Here is a 26,679-nt window from a genome sequence, read left to right as displayed (position 1 = left end):
CTACATTTTACTGAGGCAAACTGCAAACTTGTGTGACAATTGTCAATAGTTTGTCACTAAGGGCAACGCCTTTCACGTTACAGTCATTTGATCCATTGTCGATATAAAAATATTGATCATAACAACTTTAAAAGACCAGAAATGAGTTGGCAACTTTGACCGTCTGAGTGAAGCCATAAGAAATGACAACCAGGCAACAAAGAAGAAATGCATTGCTTTTGATGTGACGGTTGCTCAGGCCTCGGTATCACCAAATGCTCGACAGGTCAAAAGCAAATTTTAAGCCTGTCTTTTGTATTAGCAGGTCACAGGTCAACAGGAGAGGATTTTTATGTGGGTACAGTCAGGTTGATTTAAATGCCTACAAATATGATGTATTGATATGTCAGGTTCTTTCCAATGAACGCCACAAAAAGGTTAGTCATGTCATTTCCTGTTCCCAGTTAGAAAAGGAGACAGCACCACACATTATTTGTTGTAGTAGGGTTGCTATGAGTAGCCTCAATCCGTGATGTATTGCTTCTGTAAAAATAGACAGAGCTGCAGCAAATGCCACTATTAAAACTTGCCCTGCATGATACACGAATAGAAATATACTTTTAGCCATTTCATACAATATTGCTAATATCTGCCATATTGTGGAAAACCATCAGGTCACACAACGTGCCCACAACAGGAGAGACGGTAAAGGGTAGAAACATTGAACGGTCCCCTGCTCCTCCGTCACACACGCCAACACAACCGCACAAATATCTCTTTGTGACAGCCAATGATACATTGACGCTGCCATGGCAACCGCGCCCCAACAATGGCAGGCTGCGCGACCCTGAGCTGCGACTAGTGTTACTCTCGCTGAGGAAATTGATCTCCGAGTCTTCCAAGGGTACATTTAGTGTGGCTGACATGTTCTCTGCAGTCTGCAGTCAAAAGGACGCTGAAACAAAGCCCAGGCACAGCTTCAGATGTGCAGCGAGTGAAATGGCAGACGAGGCTCATTTTATCGTCCACTTTTATGTCTGGTGAGCAAATAAAAGATGGTGGTGGCCATAAACCGCAGTGTTGACAAAGAATTAGACCTAAAAGCTCTAAAGCTATTGTGAAGCGAAGCGAGAACAACATCGAGGGTTTTTTTTTCTGCCTTTCTTGTTCTGCATTTCTTACCGCATGCAACAAGAAGGAAATTCAGAAAAAACCTGAGCAAAGTTTTGTTTCAAATGGTAAAAATGACTGAGGTGGGACTCGCAGACAAACTAGTCCAGCGCATTTCCACTATATTAAAAGTCTTCTGTTGTAACTTGAGCCCCGGGCTCTAAAAGGTTGTCCTCTGCCCCTCCCTTCCCATTTGAAAACCTGTTCCTGTGTTACTCCTGAGCCCTGATGATCCGGTGTCTCGCTCTTTGTCTGGGTTGCACTCAGTGAGGCAACTCACTACTACGAACTATGACCAAAAAACAAAACAAAAAAAAAGTATGAAGCTGCCTTGGAAACATACTTTGACTGGTCACTCCAAAACTCTCCGTTAGAGATTTTAACAGGCCACTTAGTTGATAAATCCATGAAAGAAAATGAATTGCCAACTATTTTGATTCTTGACTGCTACTCGGAAAAATACTAAAAACACCATTTGATGGATCTAGTTCTCAAATGTGACAATTTGCTGCTTCTCTTGATCCAAGCTCAAACTTTTAACCTTATTCATTTAAACCTGATGGATTTCCTTCAAAAAACTGCGCTTCTCTTGTCAGATCCATAACTCCAAAAATCAAACAGCACGCACACAGTCCAAGACTCGGCACAACTTCTTTTCAGCAGTAGCCGGATATCTCTACGTCCGTCACGACACCTGTCCGGAAGTCATTTTAGAAATCATAATTTAAAATTGTGCAAAACTCAAAAATGTAGTATGCGGAGATGGATTGTTTTTTTGATAATGGACTTTTGGAGGCCAGATGGATTTGCAGTGACAACAGAAAGTGCAGAGGTACAAATACTTGTAACATAATCAGAACTTTCGAGCTGCTTTGAGATCATTTATAGCAGCAGGCAGGGGAACAAGAACTGTTATGAAATACAACAAAATGTAAAGAATCACTGCCTGTAGTACAATAAGCTATTCTTTTAGAAATCCGTAACTAGTGCAGAGAAATATATTAGCATTTCACCGCAGCCCAGGTACACCAATTACGAGGCATTAATGTTTACCATTTAACAAATATTGTGCTTGCACCATGATTTATGAAACAAAAACCCTCTGCTGATCAAAATGAAATCTGTGATCACTGTTAGTCCTGCAGTCCTGACTGGGGCATTTCTCAAAGCGGCGGATTTTCCCGCTCTGGAAAGTTCCGCTCCCGTGCGGCGGCACTGGTCTTAACTTGCTTGCAAACGCACCAAATGTTGGCTGTGCAGCCCAACGACCCCCTGAGGAAAGAGGAAAACTCTCCAGCTGCCATAAATATAACTGGGGAGGTCCCCCCCCCACTCCTCGGGGGCTTTGTGCGTTCACCTGGCTCTGTCCTCTGTCGCAATGATCCCAGAGAGACACAAACAGAAATAGAAACAGAGATTTCTCTATTTTAAGTGGACAGAGTGGAACCCCTTACTCCACCCCACCCCACCCCAGCCCCGCCCCCTTACCCCCTTACCCCCCGTGGTCTGCCCCACAATGAGCTCATCCCTTTCACACAAAAGAGCCTGGAGGCTCGTTCCCCAGGGGGTGAGAGAGCCTGCCTGCGTGTGAGCGCATGCACAAGTGTGCGTGCTTGTATGTGTAATGCTGGACAACAGACAGTGCTGGGTCTGTCTCAGTTATTTCAGCAGGAGCTCTGCCACGCACATCCACTCACACAGCTCGCCTGAAACAGCTGCCGGGGATGACACACGACCGTCTCGTAGCTTCCAACGCTGCAAAACGGGAATGAAATCTTAAGTGTGTGCAGATGCAGCAGGCTGATCGTTCACACCGACCCCTCTATTGTGCCAAGTGCGGATGAGCTTCAGTGCAAAGGCTACTTTACTCCCGTTGATGGTACAGGACCTCTAAAGTGCACCTAAAGATCATTCGTGAGAGACAAAACGACTAAAGAAAACAAACTGGTAGAGGAAAAGGTTGTCTTCTTTCAGCTGCAATTAGCCTGCGACATTCGACCCTTTCAGGTCCGGTGGCCAGCCGCTGAGCCACGCTGTGTCAGCCTCGGCAGCACCAGCGTCTGCTTCAAGTGGCACTCTGTAGCTCTGGGCTTTGGAGGAAGAGCAAAGTGGCGCTCCCTGCCACCTGTCATCACAGTGTGCCGTTAGCGGTGGAGGCCAGGCTGAGTACGAGGTGCCAATGAGGTGACGAAACCTCCATTTTACAAGGCGCCGACCACAGAACAACCTCGGTGCTCTTCCTGAGGAGGAGCGACGGTTTGAGGCGAGAAAATCCAAAGCGAGTTGAGCTGCTGTCTGATTGAATTCGTATGCGAGCCGGACTTGCGTGCGCATAGTTGGCTGTAAAAGTGCGGTTTGTAAATACCTCACCCCGCTAATTAATCTTAACAGTGCGATGTGATGAGACTAACAGCCCCACTTTGTAGAGAGAGCCAAATCAGCCTTCAGCTTAAAATACAGAAAATAAGAAAAGACTTTGGCATGTATTCTGAAGAAAAAAAAAAAAAAATCCTCAAGTGCACTTGATAAAGGCGGGAAAGGTATTTAACTATTCAATATTTGCTATTCAGCGTGTGTGAGAGGTGGAACATTCAGTCTATCTGCCTTTTAGCTCCAGATAAGGTTGTGCGATAGCTCGGCTTTATCATAGCCATATGCTAACATCACGCTGCAGAGCCTGAGCAAAGCAAAAGACCTGCAGTGAACTCTGTTTCTCGGTCGAGTTTGTTTAACCCTGGCAGCTGTTTTTTTTTTGTTGTTTTTGTTTTTTCCACACACACAAATACATGCATAAAATCCAATTACATTTAGGGGCTGATGGTAGCTGTCAACAAGCTTCTCAGATTAGGTATTTGATTGCCGAATTTCACTGATAACAGGCCGGACGGAGGATGTTTGTTAGTTTTGCAGCAGGCTGTTTCATTTTGATCCTTTGGGCATTGGCTGTTTCGCTTGAATTAGAAAGATCTAATTAAGCTTTCCGTCACGTAGCTAAAAAAACAACAACAGATCTCATATTTGCAAGGTGGAACTTATCGAACCTAAATAAAACATTTCACATTTCAGAAGCTGTGACCAAAATGTGTTTGGTAATTTTACTTCACACATGATCAATAAAATGGTCCTTGACCAACGAACCAACAAACTGTTTCAGCACTATGACACACATCCACCATAGAGTCACCCGAATGGTTCCCCTCTGGTGTGTCGTCTCGAAATCTTTCTCAGTCCAACAGCAAACCAACAGCAGTGGATTGTTTCACGCTTTGCCCAAGTAGCACCAAAGCCAGCAGCAATGACTAAAGGCAATCAGAGGAGAGGTGGCACAAATCCAAATAACCGAAGCAGAAAGTGTTCTGCCTTTTCTTCCCGGATCACTGTGGGTCTGTGGTTACGCTGCACCACGGGGTGAGCACATGGTCTGAAAGGCAGGTGTTTCCCAGAGACAGTGACCCACTTCAAGTGTTTGCTGAACTAGTCTGTCAAAAGCACCCGACGCCAGCACAGCCAACAGCAGGGGGGGGGGGGGGGGGGGGCACGAGCAATACGACAGGCCAAGGAGATGGTATTAGGCGAACGTTAAATATACTGACATTTAAAGGCTGACTGTAAAATATGGCTGCTTGAAAACTGCTCGGGTAGGTTAGGACGATGAGAGGCAGCTCCAAGCAGCGAGGCTCGGCTCAGCAGAAACGTCACAAGACCGCCTTCCTCCTGGAGCGTGACAGCCCGGCAGACAGAGAGCATTCTTTCCACTCTAAGGAGAAGGAAGAGAGGGCAAACTCATTGCCCTTACTAACTAGCTGGGCCTAGACCAACTCAGACCGAGGCGTACTGAAAGAGAACAACTTTACATGGGGAACATCACAGCACAGTACAAGGGTCAGAGGAGGGAAATGGGTTACCCGAGAAACATTTTGGCTGCGTTACAAGTTCCATTTTGTTGCTCTTTGGCTAGAAACGACTATCTGGAGTTAATATGTCTTAAAACATACAAACAGGTAGCGGAACAAAATGTGCTGAGCTGTTTCAGGTACATTCTGGCTCCAAAAGCACAAAAACTTGTAATGAATGTGGTATTAAATCTGCAGTCACCTCCAGGCTGAGCAGCTAGAAACGTTGTGAAAAGAAATGATGGTGCAGCAGAAGAAATGGCGAGAAAGAAGATCCGGCCTGCAGGAGCATCCTTGAGTCGGACAACGCAGCATCGGTCGCTGACACCGACCTCTCACATCATCACGGAGGAACAAATTCCTACAGCGGGAGTGACGTAAGAGTTTGTGGAGCACACAAGTTTTCAGCTGAAGTGGAAGTTGAAATATAAAAAGTGAAAGAAGCTGAGCTGAACTGAAATAAATATTTCTCGAAGCACTGAATGAAAGAGAAACGTCAATTCAAAACAAAGACTGACCGAAACTCTGACGCAGATGCGATTCAGAGGACAACGCGAGCCGGAGTCCCGAGGCAGACAACGAGGGTGAGAGGCAGGCAGCCGAGCGGAGAACGATGGCAGCCTCCGGTGGGAATACAGCGTTCTCTGTTTGGGAATACTTTTGGGTTCGTCTGCTATTTGCTACAAGAAAGTTGTTGTGAAAGCGTGTAACACGTCAAACCATTATTGCAAATGTGTGCTACAGCACAGCAACTGAACAAATATTCAGCACAGAGCAACAGTAACCTCACAATGCGCCTGACGAAAGCTGGACAAAGTAAATACGTTTAAAAAAAATAAATAAATAAACTGGATAATTACGTTCACTAGAACCATTTTCAATAAAGAATGAACCTTCACTGTTTGGCTGATTTATAATTGCAGGAAGGATCAAATTCAGCTCAATCATTCTCCTTTTTTTTTTCCAATTTGTATGAGCCAATTCTTCTCCCACAAACCCACGTTTAACTGAACAGGATATATTCTTGCCCATTTAAGTGCGCGTGTTCTGCCGACTTGTACTTCATAGATCTGCAAATTAACAAACAATTTGTAGGGGAAAAAAAAAAAAACCTACACAAAAAACCTTTTTGAGTTTCAAGTGTGCCTTCATTGATGGAAAAGGAAAACTGCAAATTACGGGCCTAACGTGATACATTGACCTGGAGGTGACAGATGAAGTGGAAGTCCTGCAACAAGCAAGCGCCTGAGCCAAAACCTGACGTGAGCCGGTTGAAGTGTAAAATATGTATGCACAGTGGAGGGGGTACAGGAGTAACACGAGTTGAAGACGTGCTGCTGATGCGGTCCTCAGAAACTCAATTAAGTGGTCAGCTGACATGAAGCACTGAAGGAAGTTCAGGTGTCACTTAAAGCGTAAACACTGATAAAGTTAAAGTTTTTAAGCTCCGAGAGTTCAAATGTCAACACGAGGGTCATAAACTGACCATAATAAAGTCAGTTGAAGTGGAGGCTGTGGAAGAAATGAGTGGCAGCTCACCGATGTACACTGAAAGATGGTGCCGGTTGGAAGTGCGAGTTACGGTGAATTTACAGACGCCAAAGATATTGTTTTGCAGTTGATTGGAGGAGCCGAGATTGGAAACGGTGCGACACGTCGGTGGAAGTCTGAATGCTGGAAGCAAATGAAATGTCGCTGATGTCAGACGTAGTAACGTTTTGTCGTTCTTTCAGAAACATTCACTCTGAAAGAGAAACAGAAACAAATACAGGCTTTTCACACGTTCATCAAAATCCTATTTGACTTCTGCCTTAGCAACTAACGAGTCCTCCAACAGCCTGTTGCTGCTCCTTTGGCCAATCCACCTCCTTTCCTTGGTCACCTGACAGAGCCTTTGGACGGCCGGTGGCGGTGACAAAGTGCAAGTTCAATGTACACAAAGCCACAGTGCAGCCATGACTCACTTTATACCTGCAGCGGCTGGTAGGAGGAAACATTCACTCCACTCCCCTTTTCCAAGGCCTGTCAGGCCAAGCCAAGGTCAAGAAAGAGAATTTTTTTTTTTTTTTTTTTTCTGCTGCGTTTTCACGTGGCTGTGGCTCAGCGAATCCAGCCGGGGCAATTTCAACCGTTTTAACACTTGATTATCCTGCTATCATGTGACAGCAACCTCAGGTGGTTAAAAAAAATATGAGCGCTTACAGTACAATAGAAGAGGAAGTGCCGTGTTCTGCTCTGCTCTGCTCTGCTCTGCTCTGCTGGGACTTGTGCCACGGCTGTCATAATAGGATCATCACATGCCGTGCCGTGAATCACCAAACCGGCGATGGGAAGATGGAGCAGGGAGTGCTCCGCCGGCTTCCAGGGTTAGACTGCTCCTGCTGCCTGGCAAACAGTCAAGCGCCGAGTTGCTGAGGCTCTGATATGTGAGCACCTTGGCACGGCCTTCAATGGCATTTGTGCTCACCGCGCGAGCACACACTGCCACAAAAAGGAAGAGGCATCTCACACAGTTATATAATCAGCGACTGGATAAAAATGCAAAGGGGGAAGTCAGGTTAAGAGTTTCTTATCAACTTGAGAACAGTTTTGACTGAATTACACCGTAAAATCACCAGTGTTATCAAAGCAGGAAGTTGCTGTGGGTTTGTGAGTGAGCCTGCGTGCAGACACCTGCAAGGTTGGATAGTCAGCTTATCCTGGCGTCAAGGAGGGCCTGGGGAGGAGGGAGGAGGAGGAGGAAGAGGAGGAGGAAGAGGGGGGAGAGGGGTGTAATGTTCCCAACTGTTGCATCCGAACCATAACTAGGTCAACTTTGTTGCAGGAAATACACATCGGCGGGTGGGGGGTGGGGGGGGTGCAACAAAAGAAATGTCCTCCCGTGACCAGGCTTGAGCGGTGATACGTGGCTCTGTCTGTCCCTCCGCGGTTGGACAACACGGCGGAAAGTGCACAAGCGGCCCGCGGCAGGAACACGTCTTTTCAGCGGGGGAGCTTTTACTTTACGCACAGCTCCAAAAAAAAAAAAAGAGAAAGAAAGCAAAACAACAACAACCTCCTTATAACACTTCAAACGCTGTTTCAAATTCCCACAACAAACATCGTCCGGTCTCGGCCATCTCCACATGAGAAAATATGTGTACTTACCAGCTGTTTACACTGCAGCGAGAGACAATGTTGACATTAATGCAACTTGCTGTTTTACCGCTTAATATAGTCCGGATTTTTTTTTTTTTTTTATTTTTTTTTTTTTTTTGAACTGTGCAAAACGGAATAAACCAGGACGGCGCGCAAAAAAACAAAAAACAAAGACCAAGAAAAAAAAATTTAAAAAAAAAAGCCACTTGGAAATAGTCCTTTGGAAGTTTGCTGGTTACTTCTTCACGCGCACTTTCATCTGAAGTTGTCGGCGGAGGTGGGCGCCATGTTTGTGTCTGCGCTGATAGTTTTTGTTGGTGTGAGCTTTCTTCCTAAACGTCTCTTTCAGGCTGGAACCGCCCAGAGAAGAGGAGAGGCCAGCTAGTTAGTCCGCTGCAACTGAAGCTGGCCTCGAGGAGTTACGAAGCAAGTCTGCGTATTACCCGTCAACTTCCGGACTATCTTTTCAAAGTAAAATTCCCTCATGGTGAACACGTGTAGCAGTTTTCAGAATAAAGCGAATAATTTGTTAAACAGAAGATTGAGTCTATGTTACATATTACATTTTTATTAATTATATGAATTACTACAACATTGCTGTTTTTGTTTTATATATATATATATATATAAAACAAAGACAAAAAAAAAAAAAAAGCCACTTGGAAATAGTCCTATATATATATTGTATAAATACACAATATGATACTGTATATGTACTGAATATACAATGTAAATTACATGTACTATATCCACATTACAGTTAGGGGAGTAAGAAAAAATACACCACTTCAGTATCATGATATTGTATTTTGTGATGCTGTATCAATAACTAAAAAGTTTAGTTTACATGCAAAGCCTTTGCACAGACGTATGGATGTGATGTGATATGATGTTGGTGGTTATGGGGAAATACAAGTGCAGATCCGACTGTTCTGATTGTATAAATAATAAACTTTTTTTTTTTTAAACACCTGCGTTATGATATGCATTGTAACGCCTGATTCGTGCCAATGAAAACAAGTTTCAGCTGTTTATCATAAACGCTTTTGTCATGGTGCAGATTTCATGTAGAGCCTTTCAAATCTATTTTTGCCCCCCCCCCCCCCATGTCAAAGTTGGTGCTTTATTGTGAAGGCAACATATTTTGACTTCCTGCTTCCCTGACTTTCTACTGCTGCCTTGCCTCCCTGATTTTTTTTTTTGCTCAGCTTCTGAAGCCCCCCCATCTTGAACTGGAAGAAGTTACACAGATGTATAAAAAAAAAAAAACAGGTGCGTCAGAAAGCCTTCATATATTTTCATGCGCTCTGGAGAAACACTGGTAGCCTCGAGCCCAATCTGCAGATTTTTTTTAAATTTTTTTATATCATTTCAGATTTGCACTCGTGTACAAACCACAAGACATCACCTCTGGGAAAAAAATCCATCACACACAACAACAATAACACCGTTGTCTGTTTTTCTTGGTTGTTTAAATATAAAAAAAAAAAAAAAAACTTTGCACTATTGTTTAGTTTTAATTTAATTATTTTATTTGATTGATATACAATAAAATAAAATAATTAAATTAAAACTAATTTAATCCGTGCATTTTTATATTTAATATTTTTTTTACTGTTATTTTATTTCTTTCCTGTATCTATAAATGCTGCTGTAGCAAAAAAAAAAAAAAAAAAAAAAAAAAAAAAAAAATCCCCTTGGGGATTAATAAAGTAACCATCTATCTATCTATCTGTACGTTGCACCTGATGCTCAATGCAAACCACAAAAAAAAATTTACAAAAAAATTCCACAACTGAAATGAGCAAACCTTTTGACCGATACGGACTTCCCACTCTTCCACACTCACCGTGCTGCTGACACTTCGAGACATGATGCAGTGAGATTACAAGAAGTAGATGCATGCTTTTTATTTACAACAACCGAGAAATTCTACTTTCATTACCCCGAGTGGCCTTGGGTCGTGTCAAACTTGTGGCTACATTCCTCCTATGAAATTTAAACATTGTATAAAAGATATTGTTTGGTTAGAGACCATGTTAACAGTGCAGTGTAAATGTGAAGGGGGGGGGAGGCCAACCAGCACCCATTAATGCTGTGGATTTAAACACCGAACTCCATCCCTTTTCTGCTATACAACATTTCAAGTTTGGTGACTTCAATGTTAGACTGCTTACACGGGAATAACACACAAGTTAGAAATCCTAATCATTTACATGCAATGAAAAAAAACCTCTAATTTTGCACTTTTATTAAAGTAGTTCATGTTATTTAATGAATAAACTTAACTAATTCAGTACGCAACATATGCATGTTATTTTACAGCTATATACAAGTGTTTGTAAAATGTATTAAAAGTCATAGTGTAGAGTTTAAGACAGCTGAGGCGGAAGAATGTTTCCTGTGAATGAAGCTAACGCTTCATGTCATCTATCGGGGAGAATGTGATCAGGCTGGGGAGGCTGTATTCCTGCTTCCTGCGGGGTGAGCATCCCTCCAGTTCGTCTAAATCCAGTGAAAAGACCTTTTCCGCGGCTTCCACCGATGTTGCCGGTTCCGTTCGCCGGTCTCTGCCCGAAGCAGAAACCGGCACGCGACACTCGGGTGCGTTTATGAGTCCAAGCGGGGAGCCGTCGTTGCACGCCGGCTGGTTCTGACCCAGGTGACGGCGTGCGGTTGATCGTGTCTGCTTTGTGTCCGTCTTCAGGGAGGGGATGAGCAACTCGTCCTCCTCACTCTTCACGTCTCCGTAGTCATCGTCGAGACTCGACAGACTGTCCCAGCTCAGCATCTCGGGGAGCGTTTCGTGCTCGAGGCTGAACTGCACCGCACTGCCGCCCGTGCCGCTCAGGCCGTCGACGGTCTCCGCGTTGAAGGTGTCCCACGACGGCATCGACTCAAATAACAACCCCCGCTGGACGACAGGGGGGCTGCTGTGGCTCGGGACACGGCCAGAGACGGTCTGGGAGGGAGCGTCGGGGCTCGGCAGCGCCTTACGGGGCTCGCCGACGGGACTCGGTCGCTTTGTTGTGCGGCCGTTAGCCTCTGCCGACTGTCGAATTTTTCTAGCTTCATCTTCCTTGACCGCTTTTCTCCAGGAGCTTTTCACATCCATAACTTGAGAAAACGGGGAAAGGAGAAAAGTAATTTATTAACTGGGAAAAACACACTTTATGGAACGCTTTTCCCCGAAATAATGCATTATAATCGTTTATTACATGACATTTCACATAAAGCGCAGGCTTCATTCATAATTCCGATTTAAGAGACATGAAGCCAAATGGTTTTCCGACTTACTCAAGCACTCGGGTGTGCGCGGCAGCTGCTTTTTAGTAGAGAAGGGATCTCTTTGAAGAGTGCCGAGAAGGCCCTCCAAGTCCAAACCTTTGACCCTGCCCTCCGAAGGTGTGGTTGTCGTCACGGCATCCGCAAACTAACACAAACACACTTTCATCAGTATCGAGTCAGTCAGGAAACCAAATTTGTTTGTCATGTACTCACGCCGCAGCCAGAAGTGTTAAACAGTCTTTTCTAATTCTCGGGCTCCTGCGTTTGAAAATCATCTCTGTACCTGATCGGCAAGGTTATCGCACTCCATGTCCAATATCAGCGTCTTGGTCCTCGTGGGCGCCACCTTCCGATGGACGTGGGTCGTCTTCCTCGCACTGGCCTAAAACACAGCAGGTTTGTTAAATGTGGTTTATCATGGGAGGCGATGGACTCGAGCTCAGGAGGCGGAGAAAATCCGGTACCGGTAGGGGGGGACAGAGCTTAGCTGCACGATAAGACTCACCTGCGGTGGTGGAACAGGTGGAGCACTCAGTGGAGAGTGTGTGTCAAAGAGCCAGTGGAGGGAGGTGTTTGTTTGTGACGCTTCAGTGGTGACAACTGGACTTTGAGTCCTCTCAACTGTTGCAGGGTAAGGACTGTTTCAAAAATACAAAACAACCGATTTAAAAGACTTTTTCACAGTGAAGTGCATTTCCCCCCACGAGTGTTTTTTTTCAAGTGGAGAAAACAACACCGAGTGCATCAATGCAGCTATTAACAGCCTGCTACGGAGGCCTGGGCTCAGTGCTAAATTCCCAAATCTTCAATGCAATTGAATGGATGAGTCCAGGGTGGATAACTTCAAGCTCAAAGTAGACCGACGACTAAAATCCTCAATTTTAGAACAATTTGAAGGAGCAGCATTATTTTTTTGATGATGTAAAGTTTGTCATGTGTCAACATCTTGTTCTCGAGTCTTAAATTTCAATTTGCTACAAAATTTCAAAAGCAGTCCACGAGTTTGTTGCTTTTCTTTCACCTTTCCGCTCATTTGTGATACATTTCCACGTAACTCGTGCAGAAATACAAGTGTCCGCTCCGTATCTGTCCGTGGCGATTTCCCTCAATTCGCCACGGTCATCAGAGAGCAGGGATGCTGTAGGGAGGACTAGTGATGGACAGAGCACTGCTTACACCTGCCCAAGTATCATCCTCCCATCTGAAGCCAACACACCAGCCACAGACGCATTCAACATTAAGATGAGAATGAGGCGTGTTGTCATTCAGTTCAAAGAAAGATTAGATCACCTTGTGACGTTAGAATAACTCGGATGAACATCTTCCTGTGATTTACTCTCTGCAGACTTTTCCTCTGGGGGAAAAAAAAAAAAAAAGGGTTAAAAACTTCAATTAGACAAAAAGCGTTAACTATCAAACTACATATATGGGCTGGATTATAATCCAATGCTGCTCACCAAGAAGTTTAGCAGGGTACTGGGAGAAGACGCTACTTCTGTAACTAGCTTCAGCTGCCGGTTCAAAAGACAGTGGAGCCATTGGTGAGAGGAAACCAAGAGCCTGAAAACAGGGAGATATGAAGCAAGACCAAACAACAGGGTGAGGGAAATGTATTCCTCGTCCTCCTGCAAAGTATGATAATTTAGCGGAGTTTAAAAATAAGTGTAATGTGACTAAAGCACCAATTCCGGGGTCCACTCACAGGGTCTTCATTCAGAAAGGACATTAGGGGCATGACTCTCAGAGTGTCCATCCACTTCTTGTCCCAGTCTGCCTCCAACTCTCTGATGGCATTCCTCACTTCAGGAATTTCTTCCTTCGAAATCTTCTGCCTGAGAGAGGAAGGGTGCAGAAAAAGAGCATGAAAGGAAAGCACTCTAGCGCTCACTTTAACTCTCGGGTACGAAAACAAATACTGCTGAAGATAAGTACACCACCGCCACCGCAAGTCTCCCAAGTAGTTGGGCAATTAGGAGGTACAGCTAATCAGAGGCACCTACCGGACAACTCAAAAGACATTTCGGATCAAAAGTGCATCCATCGAGTGAGTGCGGTTTGACGGTTACCTGATGAGGTGCAGGTCCTGCAGCATGCGGGCCATCTGACGACATTTATCCTGCAGGTGCTGAGGATTGATCGCGGGTTTGGGGGCATGAGAGACCCGACACTGTTCCTCCCTCAGGAGCTGCAACGCGTGATTCATCAGCTCCATCACACAGAGGAGGTTCAGTTGGCCGGCTTCGTACACGTTCCCCGAACTTAACTGAAAACACACAAGGCAATGGTGACAATTTAAGAAGTCACATTACTGTGTATCGATGATGTTGGACCTGAAACTATATTATCCTAAGTAGGCACGTTGATTGAATCGAGTGTCGTCTCAGTTTCTGTCATCTTTATTTAGCTTGTATAAACTGCGACACGCTTTCATTACAAATGATCCGACTTGATGGTGTGCAACACTGAAGTGACAAGTATCAACTCAAGAATAAAATAATCTTTTGTATTGTGAATCATATCAGATGAAGCGGATACAAACACACACTTTCCATCTATAGCTTCACCCTCACCTGATGTGGCAACTGTTCAATTCTGTCTAGCAGACAGCGGGGAACTTTCAGAACTCGATCCGTCCCGTTGAGGATGTACTGATCTACATCCCCCTTCATAACGCTTTCCACTGCATTCTGCTCCTCTTTGATAGTCGACAGCATTTCATCAACAGCCGACCACAATGCGCGCACCTTAGAACAACAGATAGAATACAGTAAGTACTTTAGTGAGCTCTGAAAAATGAAACATAACTACTTCTTGCTAAAACTCATGCCCTCCATAAAATGTCACAATCCGCCAGCATGCTGCCAGCACATTGGCTCAACTATACATTGATTTTGAAAGGCACTTTTATAACCTCTTATTTTGGCATTATGATTTAGAAACATTTGAAACCTTTTTGATCTTCTCGACAGGAAGAGCTCCATCCTGTGTAGAACCACTGCTGCGACACCTGAAAGCAAATCGTGCCATTTGTTTAATCAGTCGAAGAACTTAAATCTAAAGAATTGAGAAAAAGAAGAAGAAAAAAAAAACCTATACGTACTTAGTAAGTAGCTCATCATACTTGGCACCATCTGCTTTGATGTCTCTCATAGACTTTACCAGAAGCCTGCACACGAGAGCAAAAACAAAAGAAAACAGGTTTAAAAAAAAAAAAAAAAAAAAAAAAATACAACACTAATCATGTCGTAGAAACTAACATCCACATGCAAATCAAAATACCATAAAACTCTCTTCCACAGAAAATGCTTAGTTAGAATGCAAACCTCGAGAACAGGGCGAGGCTTTTCTCAGAGCAGATATATTTTACAAGCTGGAAAGGCCCAGGTGCAGCCGCTAATATTAACAAGGATTGCATTAACGGTTGGTGGCCCAGTTGCAGATTCCCGGTATCGTGCATGCTGGCTCGCCGTCACGCTTTAATGCATCACTTGATGGAACCGAGCCATCGTTAACAACACTCATTTCACCTGTGCTTTCCCTGTGAGGACAAATCCAAATGCCCGCCGGGAAAGAGGGCGCCGACCTCGCTAACTTTACCAATCAGCTCGCTTAAAACAAAGAGCCACGGAAACGTGCAACAGCGAGAACGCTGACAGAGAATTAAAAGCCAAAAATACCTCTGGAAAAAAAGTTTGATCAAGGCATAAAACCAGACAAAAAAAGAACAGAAGAAACACGAGATATAATACAATAATCACATAGTCTTGTAACAGGTTAGGGCGAATGGGTTTGGAAATGAAATACAGCTGACGTTTTACACCATGTGAAAAGGAAAACGTGCCACTCTTTGTGTGGGTGTCCAATCAGTGTTGATGGGAAATGTGGTCAATTAAAGCAAAAAAAAAAAATGCTCTATAAATTCTTTGTCTCTGAGAACCAGGTACAATATCTGTTCTTCTTCGAGCACCAGCGCCATTATTTAATGTGTACGGTGACGTAGTTGGTGGCCTGAAGAGTTGCAGACTAATTCAGCTGTAGTCCAACGTGGCGATACGCAGTGTTTACAATGGCTGCTAATGTTAAGAGTATATAATCAGTACTAAGAGCTTCCTGATGAAAAAACACCTTCTTTCCTGTCTTTTTCCTCTTCGCTGTCAAGGCTGTCTGTCTGCTTATCGTTTTGGTTTTTTTTGTATTCTTTATTTAATTGTTTGAGATCTACAAGTAGAGCGACCTGGCAAAGAAAACCAAATGTTTGGGGGTTGGGCGTCAGAAACTTGCACGCAATGCATCCTGGTCCATGTAGGCTCAGCTTTCTCTTTCAATATCGCACTGAGGAATTTATTGCTCATTTATCATCAACACTGACATCCACAAGAGAAGTGGCAATTTGTTCTTTTAAGTACTTTCAAGTGATTGCAGAGAAAGAATGACAAAACACCTTTGCATGACTACTATTTATTAGAGCCGTTATGTCTCTGTGTGACTATTGTATTGAATATTTCTCAACGATGCACAAACTTATACTTGGCAGGAACACTTTTTCTTCTGAATCTTGAAAAGAGTAAAGTTTTGATCAGAAATCGTGCCATTATAAGTGATATATTAATTGTATTTTGTTTGATAACATTACAACACATTTCCTTTTTCTTAATACCGGACTTGAACAAGTCAGAGAGACTGGATTCATTACCATAACCTCCCACGTGGTATGTTTATGATATTATTACTGAAGTAGAAAGCGTCTGTTGACAGCTTGTGTCACAAATAAAAAAATAACAACTCTGCAGCAAAGTCGGACAACGAAGGACTTACTGGGCTCTTCTCTGGTACTCGTGGAGAAAACGATCCTGATCCACTGCAGCTTTCAGAAACCTGACACGGATCAGATCGAGTCTCTTGGCGGCGATGTCCGAGGTGGAAGCAGGCTTCGCTGCTGCCTCAGGAACCCAACTGTCATCTAGCAACGATAACATTCAAGATTATTCAATAAGATTTTCTCCAATCCAGCTCCGTGGCAAATAAACGTACAGAATGAAAGACTGCTCGTCTAATGCTGCGAGACTCTACACTTTGTAATAGCAGTCGAGATTCAGATTGCAAATACAGGTATCAATCCATCGAGCCCTACCCGCGGTGAAGGTCTTCATTTCCTGCAGCATGACATGAGTGGCCAAATGAAGCATCAAGCTGATGAATTTAGGGCCTCCAGGCGAGAGAAACAGTGATGCCAACACTTTGGATCCTGCGTTCGCGGTTTCATCCTACACGGTGATAAAAAAAACAAAAAAAACATGTAGGCTCACAAATTCAAGACATATACAACACAATTTTAGACATGGACAGTAAACAGTTGTGAGGCAGACAGGAAATGCGTGGAAAGGGGGATGAAGAGCAACAAAGAGCCGCCTCCATATGTGAGCGGGGGGGAAACTACGCCCTGTTAAGTCAGTCGTTTTAATAATGTCAAGGCAGGCGAGGAGGAGAATGTGGGATGAAGAAAAGACAGGAGAGCCAGAAACAATTTCTCATTTGATGAGGAACATATTCGGTGAACCTACACGGGCAGATGAAGATGAAGAGGAGGAACACTCAAGACACCTTACCATTATTTCTCGCAGCCAAGCGCAGGTGACTTTGCGGAACTCGGCATCGGCTTTGTGGTTCACAGCAGACCAACAGTGCCTAAAAATAAACATCGGGGTTTGTTTTTTTTATTATTATTATGACAATAAACAATACACACGTGTGGCAATCGTGTCTGACTTTACCTGTATGTTTCATGAAATCGAGTCGGGTTCAGTTTCTCCAACAGGAAGTGGATTACTATGTAGAAGGCGTCTTTGTTTGGTTTGTCAAACATATTCCTGTTGGTCAGACAGAAGATTTACACACAATCAAATGTTAACGAGTAACGTGAATGTAACTTAAAAGTGAAAGTAGCCCATGTTTAGGTTTAGGTTAGGTAGTTATTTTATTAATCCCCGAGGGGACTTTTTTTTTTTTCGCTACAGCAGCATACAGGAAGCAATAAGATAATAATAGAAAGCGATAAAATAGCAGTGAAAATATTAAATATAAAATATAAAATGCACAGTATATATTTAGAGATCGTACTTCACGATACACGGGACTCAAACCTGCATAAACCCGAATTAAATCAGATAATATCCCGACGTCTGAAATGAACAAGCAATAAAAATAATGATAATAAAAAAACATACTCACGGTCCCACGTTGACGTGCTTTACGTGAATGCTGGCTTTGCCGGCGATTGACGTCGCAATGTCCGGATGAAATCCCAACCCGAGGAGAGTGAACCACAGATATTTACCATTCTTCTTCTGTGTCGGGTTCGACATTGTTCCGAAGAGCTATTTGTTAGCTCACCGAGCGCTGACGTCCTACTTTGGGTTTTTTTAGTTTGTCAACAACTATTAAAAAACAAACAAAAAAAGGTATCCGAGTTACACACAGACGACCAAGAAGCAGTTGCGTTGAAAGTTGTAAAGATCCGTCCCAGCTGGAGGTTCACGTTCAAATAAATTCCAGTAATTTGGGAAAACGCAGCCGCGAGAAAAGCTACCGCCAATTTTTCCAATGATCACCCGGATGTTGTTAGCAACTACTTCCGGTTCACCAAAGTCTTTTTTTTTTTTTTTTTTTTTTTTTTTTTTTTTTTAACATTTTAAACTTTAAGAAACTAGTTTTGTCTGTTATACACATGTGCGACGTATACACTGTAATTCCATAGGAGGACTTTGGGAGAGTCAGCCAAGTGCAGACACAATTCTTCTTCTTCTTCTTCTTCTTCTTCTTCTTCTTCTTCTTCTTCTTCGTCCCTGATTTTATTTGCGAACCGCTACCAACTTGAACAGGTGCATACCGCCACCTACCGTCCCGGGGTGTTTCAGTTTCAGGGCGATAGTTTCAGATGTCTTCCATGATAATAATTACATTTAAAAAATTAATTTAATTAATTAATACATCCTACTTCTTCTTTATGAAGCTGAGTAGAGCCTTTAACATGTTTTACATTTTCAGGAACATAACAAATATTACATTTATCTGAAGCGATTTTTGCCATTAAATAAAGAGTTGATTTTAACTCCGTATGACCGAATAGCCTTGAAAAAATTACCTCCTGTCTTCTATACTTCCATGTGAAAGCCTTCACATTTATTGATTTCTGAATGTTATGGTAATGTCTTCCTTTGTTGTCATTGTCCCTGCGGTGAAGTTACTCAAAGGTTGGAAATTTACTTAAGTGCTTTTTCAATTATGTATTAATATTTTCATAGAAAAAATTTGAATTTTTCCAATAGCTTTAGGGTCATGTGACCCATTTTCTCCAAACTAATGCCATATCACATCGATTGCACAAATAGAAGACTTCTTTTTATTGCATTGTATTGCTTCTTCAGTTTTAAATTAATACTTTCAAGGAAATATCAGCATTTCTTTTCCAGACGCATACCAACCCTAAACTGAATTGTGTTCTGCTTAGTGCTGCATATTCTATTATATTTCATATAGGCTACATGAGAAACATTTGGGTTTCATTGTCAGTGGAATTATGAAGTACAAATATTGAATTTCAACAATGTGAGGCATATTCATTATTTATTTGATAAAAAATAAATCTTAATTGATTCAATTAATTAAATAAATTCGAATTATTAAGCTATCTGGTTTTTGGGGGTGCGGCCACAAAGGGCAGGGCATTTCTCTGGTGGGAGGAAACCATGGAAACAGAATGAAACAGCATCCTTTATGGAGGTAAAGAGAAGGACAGAGACCTCGACGTTGAAAAGAAACAACTCCAGAAGAGCAAACAAGAACTAGAGGAATCTAAAAAAAAAAACAAGTTGAGGAAAAGAACAAGAAACTCGAGGAGGAGAAGAAAGAACTGGAGGTAGAGAAGAAGAAAGTGGAGGAGGTAAAGGAAAAAGTGAAGGAAGCAATCAACAAATTAAAGGAAATCATTTGGCGGGAATGAAAGAATTAGAGGAAGCAAAGAATCAACTCCAAGTGAACAAAAAACAATTACTTGATCGTACCAACCAACTTGAAGAGAAGAACAAAGACCTGCAGGACGAAATAAACGAAACTGAGAAGATTAAGGGATTGGAGGAGGCGAAGATAAAGATGGAGGACAAAATTAAAGAATTAGAGGAGACAAATAAAGAGTCCAAGGAGGCAAAGACAAAACTGGAGCACAAAAACAAGGACCTGCAAGAGAAGAATAAAGAACTGGAAACGATCATGAAAGACATTGAGGAGAAAAACCAGGCGTTAGAAGAAGAGAAGGAAGAACTGGAGGTGAAGAACAAAGACTTAGAGAAGGTCAATAAGACCCCGCAGGAGAAAAATGCAGGGTGAGGCTGGAGAGGTGAAGAAAGACGGGAACAAAGAAAGAAAAGCAGCTTAAAAAGGAGGAGAAAGAGGAGAAAGAGAAAGAAACGAAAGCAGCGAACCACAGTATCCCTCTTCTTCCCTCCCATTCTCCACCTTCCTCCACCCCATGTTCCTCTCCTTCCCCCACACCGCTCCATCCTAACGCCTCCTCTCCTCCACCCGTCCCACCCCCCCATCTCATTCATCCTCACCTCTCTATCTATAATTACCCTTCTTACCTTTCCCTCAACCTCCTCCACCCTTCACCATCACCCCCATCATTCCTTATTTCAAATTTAAAAAAAAAAAAATCAATTGAAAAAATAAAATCCTATTTCTGATTGCACGTCCGAACCCTTAAATAAACATGATAAAATACAACTGCACCATATTGTGTATGTTGGTTGTTGTAGAAATATTGGTGGTTATGATTTTAAAAAGAAGGAACATTTTGAAGTTTAAATTTGTTATCATTTGAACAGGATTATTTTGTTGTTGTTTGAAAAGGTGTTCGAGTGAGAAAAGACCACAGACAAGTACAAGGAGTCCTTTTTTTTTTATTGCAGAACGTACAATTATTTAAGTAGCCACCACAACTGATTAATCAGAACAGAGTAATAGAAAGAAATGCTCCTTTTTCTAATCATTCACATCATTGTAGTTCCTTTAAAACCAGCTGGCAACACTCGCCAACCTTTGATGGATCAGAGACTGATGTGTACTTGGTAATCTGAGAGTTGACGCCCAAGGAGCGAGCCAGGTCCTGGGCTGTCTGGTCTGAGGCCACAGTGGTTCCCAAGGCCACCAGCAGCCTAAATACAGCCTCCTTGTCTTGTACCGTCTCCAGAGCTCTACTGGCCACAGACAGGCACTGGGCCTTGGCCTCGAGATCCGGCTGGCTATGCAGGCAGCCGGCGTAGTTAAGCACCAGAGTGGCCAGGGCGATGTGGATGTTCTTATTGCAGACGGTGGCCAGGTCGGCAGCGCGTGATAGCACCGTTTCACGCTGGGCCATGAGGAGGGCTCGGCCATGCCTGCCAATGAAGCAGTTACACAGAGTCCGCAGCGCCAGCATCTGGTTGGCAGGACGCCCCTCGGGCCTCATGAGGCTCAGCAGGTGGTTGCACAGCTGGACTCCCTCTGCTTCTCCGCAGAGGGTCTCGTTAACCTGCGGGTGGCGCACTGCCAGCCTCATAATGTCCAGGACAGGAAACACAATGTCTAGAACACATGGGAAGATTGGGGAATTGCTTTAGTGTACAGAAACTCTCGAATCATGCCACGAAGTTTGTTTGTAAGGACAAAAAGCTTTTTTTTTTTTTTTTACCTTCGGGCAGGTGAGAGGCCTTCCAGAGCAGGTTGATCTGTTGGATGGTCGGGGGAGGGTCAGAGGAGCCGGACTCACACACGCACACCAGCAGCCTCTCGAGGCTTTCCAGAATTTCTTCAGCGAGCTTGTGCTCGTGAGGGGCCGCCCCATTCAGCTCCTTCAACTTGGCTGGTGAGAAAAAGAACAAATGATTCAATAACACAGCAAGAACTCTCTAATGAACCAGGGGAAAAGACCTTCTGGTACGTGACAAGAAATAAACGGAAAAAGGTTTACTGTTAAAGCCTCAAAAATGTTCACATGTAATGGATACAATATAATGATATATTATATATTTATATGGCATAAAATATGCATGAATAAATAAGTAACAATTATTTTGTTAGAAAATACTGAATAAGAATTTAAAACTTAAAAAGTCAGTTCCCACTGGATCACCATCATTAGATTTTGATTAAAATTTTGCTAAAACCTGAGTGGTACATGAAAGTAACTGAGCACCGCTGACTTCAAAGCATTGGAAGATGACAGACATGAAAAACACCATTTTAACATGACATAACCAAAACATCATCACTCAGAAAGGGGGGGGGGGGAAAAAGGCCAGAGGACCTGAAAATAAAATTTTATGGACACAGTTTAAGTTTCCAGAATCTCAAAATGGAATATTAGAGTTAATAAATCTGTGCTGTCATTTGGTTTTGATGTGATATTGTCCTGGTACAGGAGCTACTCCAATGAATGACAAAATAATCTTCAAATGTAAATGTCTCGCTGTGACAACTGAAACGATACAGACATGCATTGGAAGGTTTCTGGTTAATTCTCAGTTCAGCTTGTTGGAAGGATTTCAAATGAAAACGTCACTCTATTGTCATCCAAAAAAAAGTAAACAACATCAATCAGCAAGGTTTCATGTCGACTGCGCATCACTGAAAACGCTCACCGATGATCAGTGAGGGATTGGCTTGCTCGAAGGTCACACCATCAGTCTTGGGGAAGTAGATATTGGTTGCTGTCTGCCTCAGGGCTGCTGAGGAGTAGGCGCCTCCTCCTGCAGAGTAGCGAGGGGCATCGTCCGATGAGTAGAACAATCAACATGAAAAGGGTAGAAAACAAAACACAGCTGGTCTTGTAGTTTCACGAAGGAGGAATGCGAATGACGCGAGTCGACCGCAGGACGGCTGTCACAGATTAATCCAACACGGGAGACGCCAGCGGTATGACCTCGTCGTCTCGGCTGCTTGTGAGTGTTGCTTTAGTCTGTCGTTTGTTTTCAGTGGTTCCTTCAGTCGGTAACTCACCTGTGAATGGATCCGGCACACCAGCAGGACCACTCGGGTGTGAGCCCGATCCCGGGATGTAGCGACCTGAACCTGCGAAGAGAGAGAAAAAAAAAGGAAGAAGCTGTGAAACTGCATTCATAGGTGATGTTCAGTCTTTTTTTTTAAAAAAACAAACAAACTTGGAGGAAATATATCGCACCTGTGAATGGATCAGCTCCAAAGCCCGGCCTATTGTCAGAAGAACCGGGGATGTACCGAGCACCTCCTGTCATATAAAGAGACATATAAAACACGGTGTGGAAAATAAAAGTTGTAATGAGATATTGTCCGTTTCTGAAAGGCGGAAAAACAAGCCGGAGTCGGCATCTTTCGGCCTCACCAGTGAGCGGGTCACCACCAGCAGGCTGGGCCGGTCCCACCACGTCTCCTTTGGTGTTCTCGATGATAAAATTGGCAACCTGGTCCAGGAACATGGGGCTGAGGTCGTTCTTCTGCAGGAAGTTGTGCGCTGTCAGCCAGGGGTCCTCTGACACGTTGTAAGGCAGCTTCATGGACGGCCCGCCCTCGTTCACGTCAATGGTGAAGACGTAGTCGTATTCCTGAGGGCAGATCGTTAGTCATTGGTGGCTGCTCTCCTGCGGTGTTCATTTCACTGTCACTACGCCTGTGGCCTCACCTTTCCTTCGTACATCACGTTCTTGGAGGTCTGTTCGTTCGAGCCTCCGACCACGTCTCCGATTTTCACCCAGCGGTCATCGCTGGCGCTCCACTGATACGCCTCCACCTTCTGTCCGTCTTTGATCAGCCGTGTTTGTCCATCACGGTTCCCTGGGTGAAATAAAACTATCTTCAAGCACACAGAACAGGTGCACCGATTCATAAAATAGAAACAAATATAATATATATATATATATTTTTTTTTACCCGGCTCATCAAGGTGTTCTCTTCCAGGAAGGTCCTCCATTTTGATGTCTCCAAAGTCGCCTGTCTTGGAGTCGATGGTAGATTTGGAAAGCTCATCTTCAAAGGCCTGCAGGTCCTCCGCGCCAGCCATGCGGTCCTCAGCTTCCGTAAACACACGGAGGATGCCATCACTGTGGGCGCAGGAGCAGCATCCGAGTTAACGGCAGAATTACCTACCGCGTCTTCATTTTTTATTTTTTATTTTTTTTTATCATGTGTGAATGTGAGTGTGGAGTCAGAAATGAAAGCAGAGAACAGTATGAGGAAAAAGGTGTTTAAATATTTATGGTGTAACATGATCAGCGAAATTATTACGAACTGTCCACACACTGGCGTGCCAAATGCAGCTCTGTTACCTTGATCCGACGGCTATGTCTCCATTGGGCAGAATACAACAGCACCAGACAGACTGGGCAGGCAGGCGGATGGTCTGGGAGCACTCTCCCTTCCTCCATATCCGCAAAGTCCTGTCCTCTCCTGTGCTTACAAAGTCTAAGGGGAAAAGCATAACGGTGAGTCCGCTACCATCGAACAGCATTGAAACAAATAGATGCTGCTTCAGAGGATGACCAAGCATTAGTGTCTGGTTACACACAAACATTGCAAAGGCCCTCCAGGAAATCGCGATCTTGCGATTGCAATAATCATCACAAATTCATGAAAACACCATCATTTCTCTTTGACTTGCCTTTTTTTTTTTTTTTTTACTAATTCCCTAATTTTACCACAAACAAAAATTCAACTGATTTTTTTTGAGAAAAGCGGATGCAAAATTTGATGATTTTTGATAGCACAAAAAAACCTCTGCCAAATCCTGGAGGGACTGATGACAAGTCTCCCAGTCTCCCATATGTCTTTAAATATGAATATAATGAACAAACCTTGATTATTGGGGAAGACAGCTAAGCTGTAGATGTAGTTGGTGTGACTGTAATAGACCTGTACGCATTCGCCTGTCACCAGCCACCTTCTGATACTGGTGTCATTGCTGCAAGAGAAGAACTCGGTGTTGCTGATCACTGCGAGTCCTCTTACACAGTCCTCGTGACCTGAAAATAGAAGAAACAAAAAGATTTCATACGCTGTACATTACATTACATTTAGCTGACGCTTTTATCCAAAGCAACTTACAACACACCAACGGTACACCATCAGGAGCCATTTTTAGGGTTCAGTGTCTTGCTCAAGGACACTGAGGCACGTGGGACGGGAGGAACTGGGGATCGAACCACCAACCTTCCGATTGGTGTGCAACCCACTCTACCGACTGAGCTACAGCCTCCAATGGACTGAAGAGATATAGCTGCTGGACAATCCTTCGAGTATATAATATTATAATGTATGAATAGTTTAAGATGACCTTCCTCATGTCCACTTACCAATGAATGACACCACTGTAATGTTTTGCTCCGACATCATTTTTGCTTCCTATCAATCCCTACAAAACGTGTTGGCAGGATGACCTGATTACAATAACCAGATATGCAAAAAGAGGCAAACTTCAAACAGTTTCCTTTGTCTAAACAGGTCCTATCACTCACAACTATCAGCAGTCAGTTACATTTCTATACACACACACGTATATCGAATTAAAATTCAAAGCTAAAAAAAATAATTATAACAACATCACGCAAAGGCTCACCTGTAAATGTCTTCTCACATCGGCCGGCCTTCCAGAGCTTTATGGTCTTATCTGCTGATCCAGACAGCATAAGGCCTTGCTCGGGTAAGATGACGACCGCCCACACTGCTGCCGTGTGGTCCTGTGGTCAAATTCACAAATCAGACAACACGCTCCGTCACACTCCCTGATTTTAGTTTGGCTTATTACAGCTGCATACGTGAATTTACTGTTAAAGTATACTGTAAGATAAAGTAAACTGGAATAGTGCAAATGTAATAAAAACAACAACAAAAAAATGTCAGAGAGGGCGGCCCCGAGTGTAATTCACTGTCCCGGGAGCTTCGGCATACCTGCAAAGTCATCATGCACTTCTCATTGAGCCACACTTTGGCCGTGGTGTCCCAGGAGCCACTCAAAAGGGTTCCAAACTTCCCAGACGACAGGGAGCAAACTGCGGGACATTAAAATGTTAGAAATTTGCAAACTCACCCCCTCACCACCCCTCCCTCCACCACCTGCATTACATACACGTTCATCCTCAAGCGTGCAGAAGAAGAGGACCCCCCCCCCCCCCTCCGACGACTCACCTGTGTTTTTGTGACCCTTGAGAGTGAACAGGGGCTGCGGTTGGTCCATCGTGAACACGCAGATGTTATTATCGTTCCCACCTGTGGCGACGAGCCCCCGAGGGTGCGTCTCGCTGGGCGCAACGACGCACACGCAGGACACAAAATTTGAATGGCCGGACATGCACTGCATCTCCGTGAAGCCTTTGTCCGGGCTGAAAGGAGGCGGAGACAACACAAAGAGACACGGTTTTCAGAAAAGTCAGCGAATTAAAACTCTTGAATCTGGGTTTTTTTTTTATTATTATTATTCGATCAACCGAGAGGAATGAATGACGAAGCTGATTTCAGCAACCGTTAGCAGCCCGCCGTCCGGCTCACCGCGCGACCGACGCGTCGGTGTCACAACTCAGCGATTTCGTTTGGCGTTTATTCGTCTTGCGGATTTATTGAAATAAATAAAATCGCGGCCGACCAGCTGGCGGGCTAAACGCTTTATGCTACCTGGAGTTCGGTACCCAGACTCTTCCGGTTCGGTCTCTGGACACAGACACGAAAGCTCCCTCCGGGAAAACAGCAGCCGCGAGGCCCCTCACGTCCATTTCGTGGCCCGGAATGGAACACCTGAGTTTGTACGAGTTAGAAGATGCCATTTTTTTTTTTAAATGTCTTTTTTTTTTTTTTTTGTATCCCCCCCCCAATAACAAAATCAAACTACTACAGTAGTGTTGCGCTAAGCGGCGTTGCTGTCAACAAACCCCCAGCCGCTAATGCTAGCGGAAGTGGAACTACGTCATTGCACGCAAGGAACGTCACTTTCAAATTTAGTGGCGTCGTTTAATTTAATCAATTAAATAGGATAGTTTTTTTTATTTTTTATTTTAAAGCATTTTAATAAGATATTTAATTCGCAAATACTATTTAATTTAATTAAAAAAAAAATTTTTTTTTTAAAAACAAAACACCGCCTCAACTTGCATTAATCGGGGGCAGCAGCACACTGTTTTGTTGCCTGGTGGTGCAGTTACACTGCAGACGAGTCCAC

General features: G+C 43.6%; 4 protein-coding genes and 1 non-coding gene across 9 annotated transcripts in view; 1 reads left to right on the top strand and 4 right to left on the bottom strand.

Annotated features, from left to right (window-relative positions):
* dennd4c (DENN/MADD domain containing 4C) overlaps positions 1-8,593 on the bottom strand; it is a 35,791-nt gene extending 27,198 nt beyond the window's left edge. For 3 of the 5 annotated variants that reach the window (XM_069170250.1, XM_069170253.1, XM_069170254.1), the window contains exon 1: positions 8,190-8,593. The gene's annotated coding sequence lies outside the window, so the exon portion shown is untranslated. Of the gene's footprint in view, positions 1-6,581; positions 6,787-7,244 lie in introns of all 5 variants that reach the window. The other 2 variants (XM_069170252.1, XM_069170251.1) reach the window with 2 other exon arrangements.
* Positions 8,594-10,075: 1,482 nt separating this feature from the next.
* haus6 (HAUS augmin-like complex, subunit 6) lies at positions 10,076-18,083 on the bottom strand. The gene is made up of 16 exons (XM_069170353.1): positions 17,697-18,083; positions 17,240-17,335; positions 17,075-17,153; positions 16,600-16,732; positions 16,284-16,428; positions 14,569-14,634; positions 14,418-14,475; positions 14,039-14,212; positions 13,535-13,731; positions 13,171-13,300; positions 12,926-13,028; positions 12,759-12,822; positions 11,974-12,106; positions 11,752-11,850; positions 11,478-11,613; positions 10,076-11,297 (listed from the first exon to the last, which is right to left on the bottom strand). The coding sequence occupies exons 1-16, from the start codon at positions 17,828-17,830 to the stop codon at positions 10,594-10,596; spliced, it is 2,451 nt and encodes an 816-aa protein (XP_069026454.1). The 5' UTR covers positions 17,831-18,083; the 3' UTR covers positions 10,076-10,593.
* Positions 12,538-12,668, bottom strand: LOC138210932 (small Cajal body-specific RNA 8). The gene has a single exon (XR_011179298.1). It is a non-coding gene; the product is annotated as a small Cajal body-specific RNA 8 (non-coding RNA).
* Positions 18,084-19,463: 1,380 nt separating the features above from the next.
* On the top strand, positions 19,464-19,850 carry LOC138210920 (uncharacterized). Its single transcript, XM_069170357.1, has one exon. The coding sequence runs from the start codon at positions 19,464-19,466 to the stop codon at positions 19,848-19,850; it is 387 nt and encodes a 128-aa protein (XP_069026458.1).
* A 556-nt stretch (positions 19,851-20,406) lies between these two features.
* Positions 20,407-26,423, bottom strand: plaa (phospholipase A2-activating protein). Its single transcript, XM_069170270.1, has 14 exons — positions 26,139-26,423; positions 25,656-25,849; positions 25,419-25,519; positions 25,087-25,207; positions 24,326-24,493; positions 23,801-23,936; positions 23,406-23,575; positions 23,158-23,309; positions 22,861-23,080; positions 22,681-22,746; positions 22,500-22,571; positions 22,142-22,249; positions 21,193-21,363; positions 20,407-21,086 (listed from the first exon to the last, which is right to left on the bottom strand). Exons 1-14 carry the CDS (start codon positions 26,285-26,287, stop codon positions 20,518-20,520), a joined length of 2,397 nt encoding a protein of 798 aa, XP_069026371.1. The 5' UTR covers positions 26,288-26,423; the 3' UTR covers positions 20,407-20,517.
* Positions 26,424-26,679: the final 256 nt, after the last annotated feature.

The sequence above is a fragment of the Embiotoca jacksoni genome, unplaced genomic scaffold (assembly GCF_022577435.1).
Source record: "Embiotoca jacksoni isolate LCO1_2020_lvr unplaced genomic scaffold, fEmbJac1.0.p SCAF_49, whole genome shotgun sequence".
Classification (NCBI taxonomy): domain Eukaryota; kingdom Metazoa; phylum Chordata; class Actinopteri; family Embiotocidae; genus Embiotoca; species Embiotoca jacksoni.
Note: the sequence above shows the minus strand (reverse complement) of the source record. Positions and strands in the feature narration are given on the sequence as shown.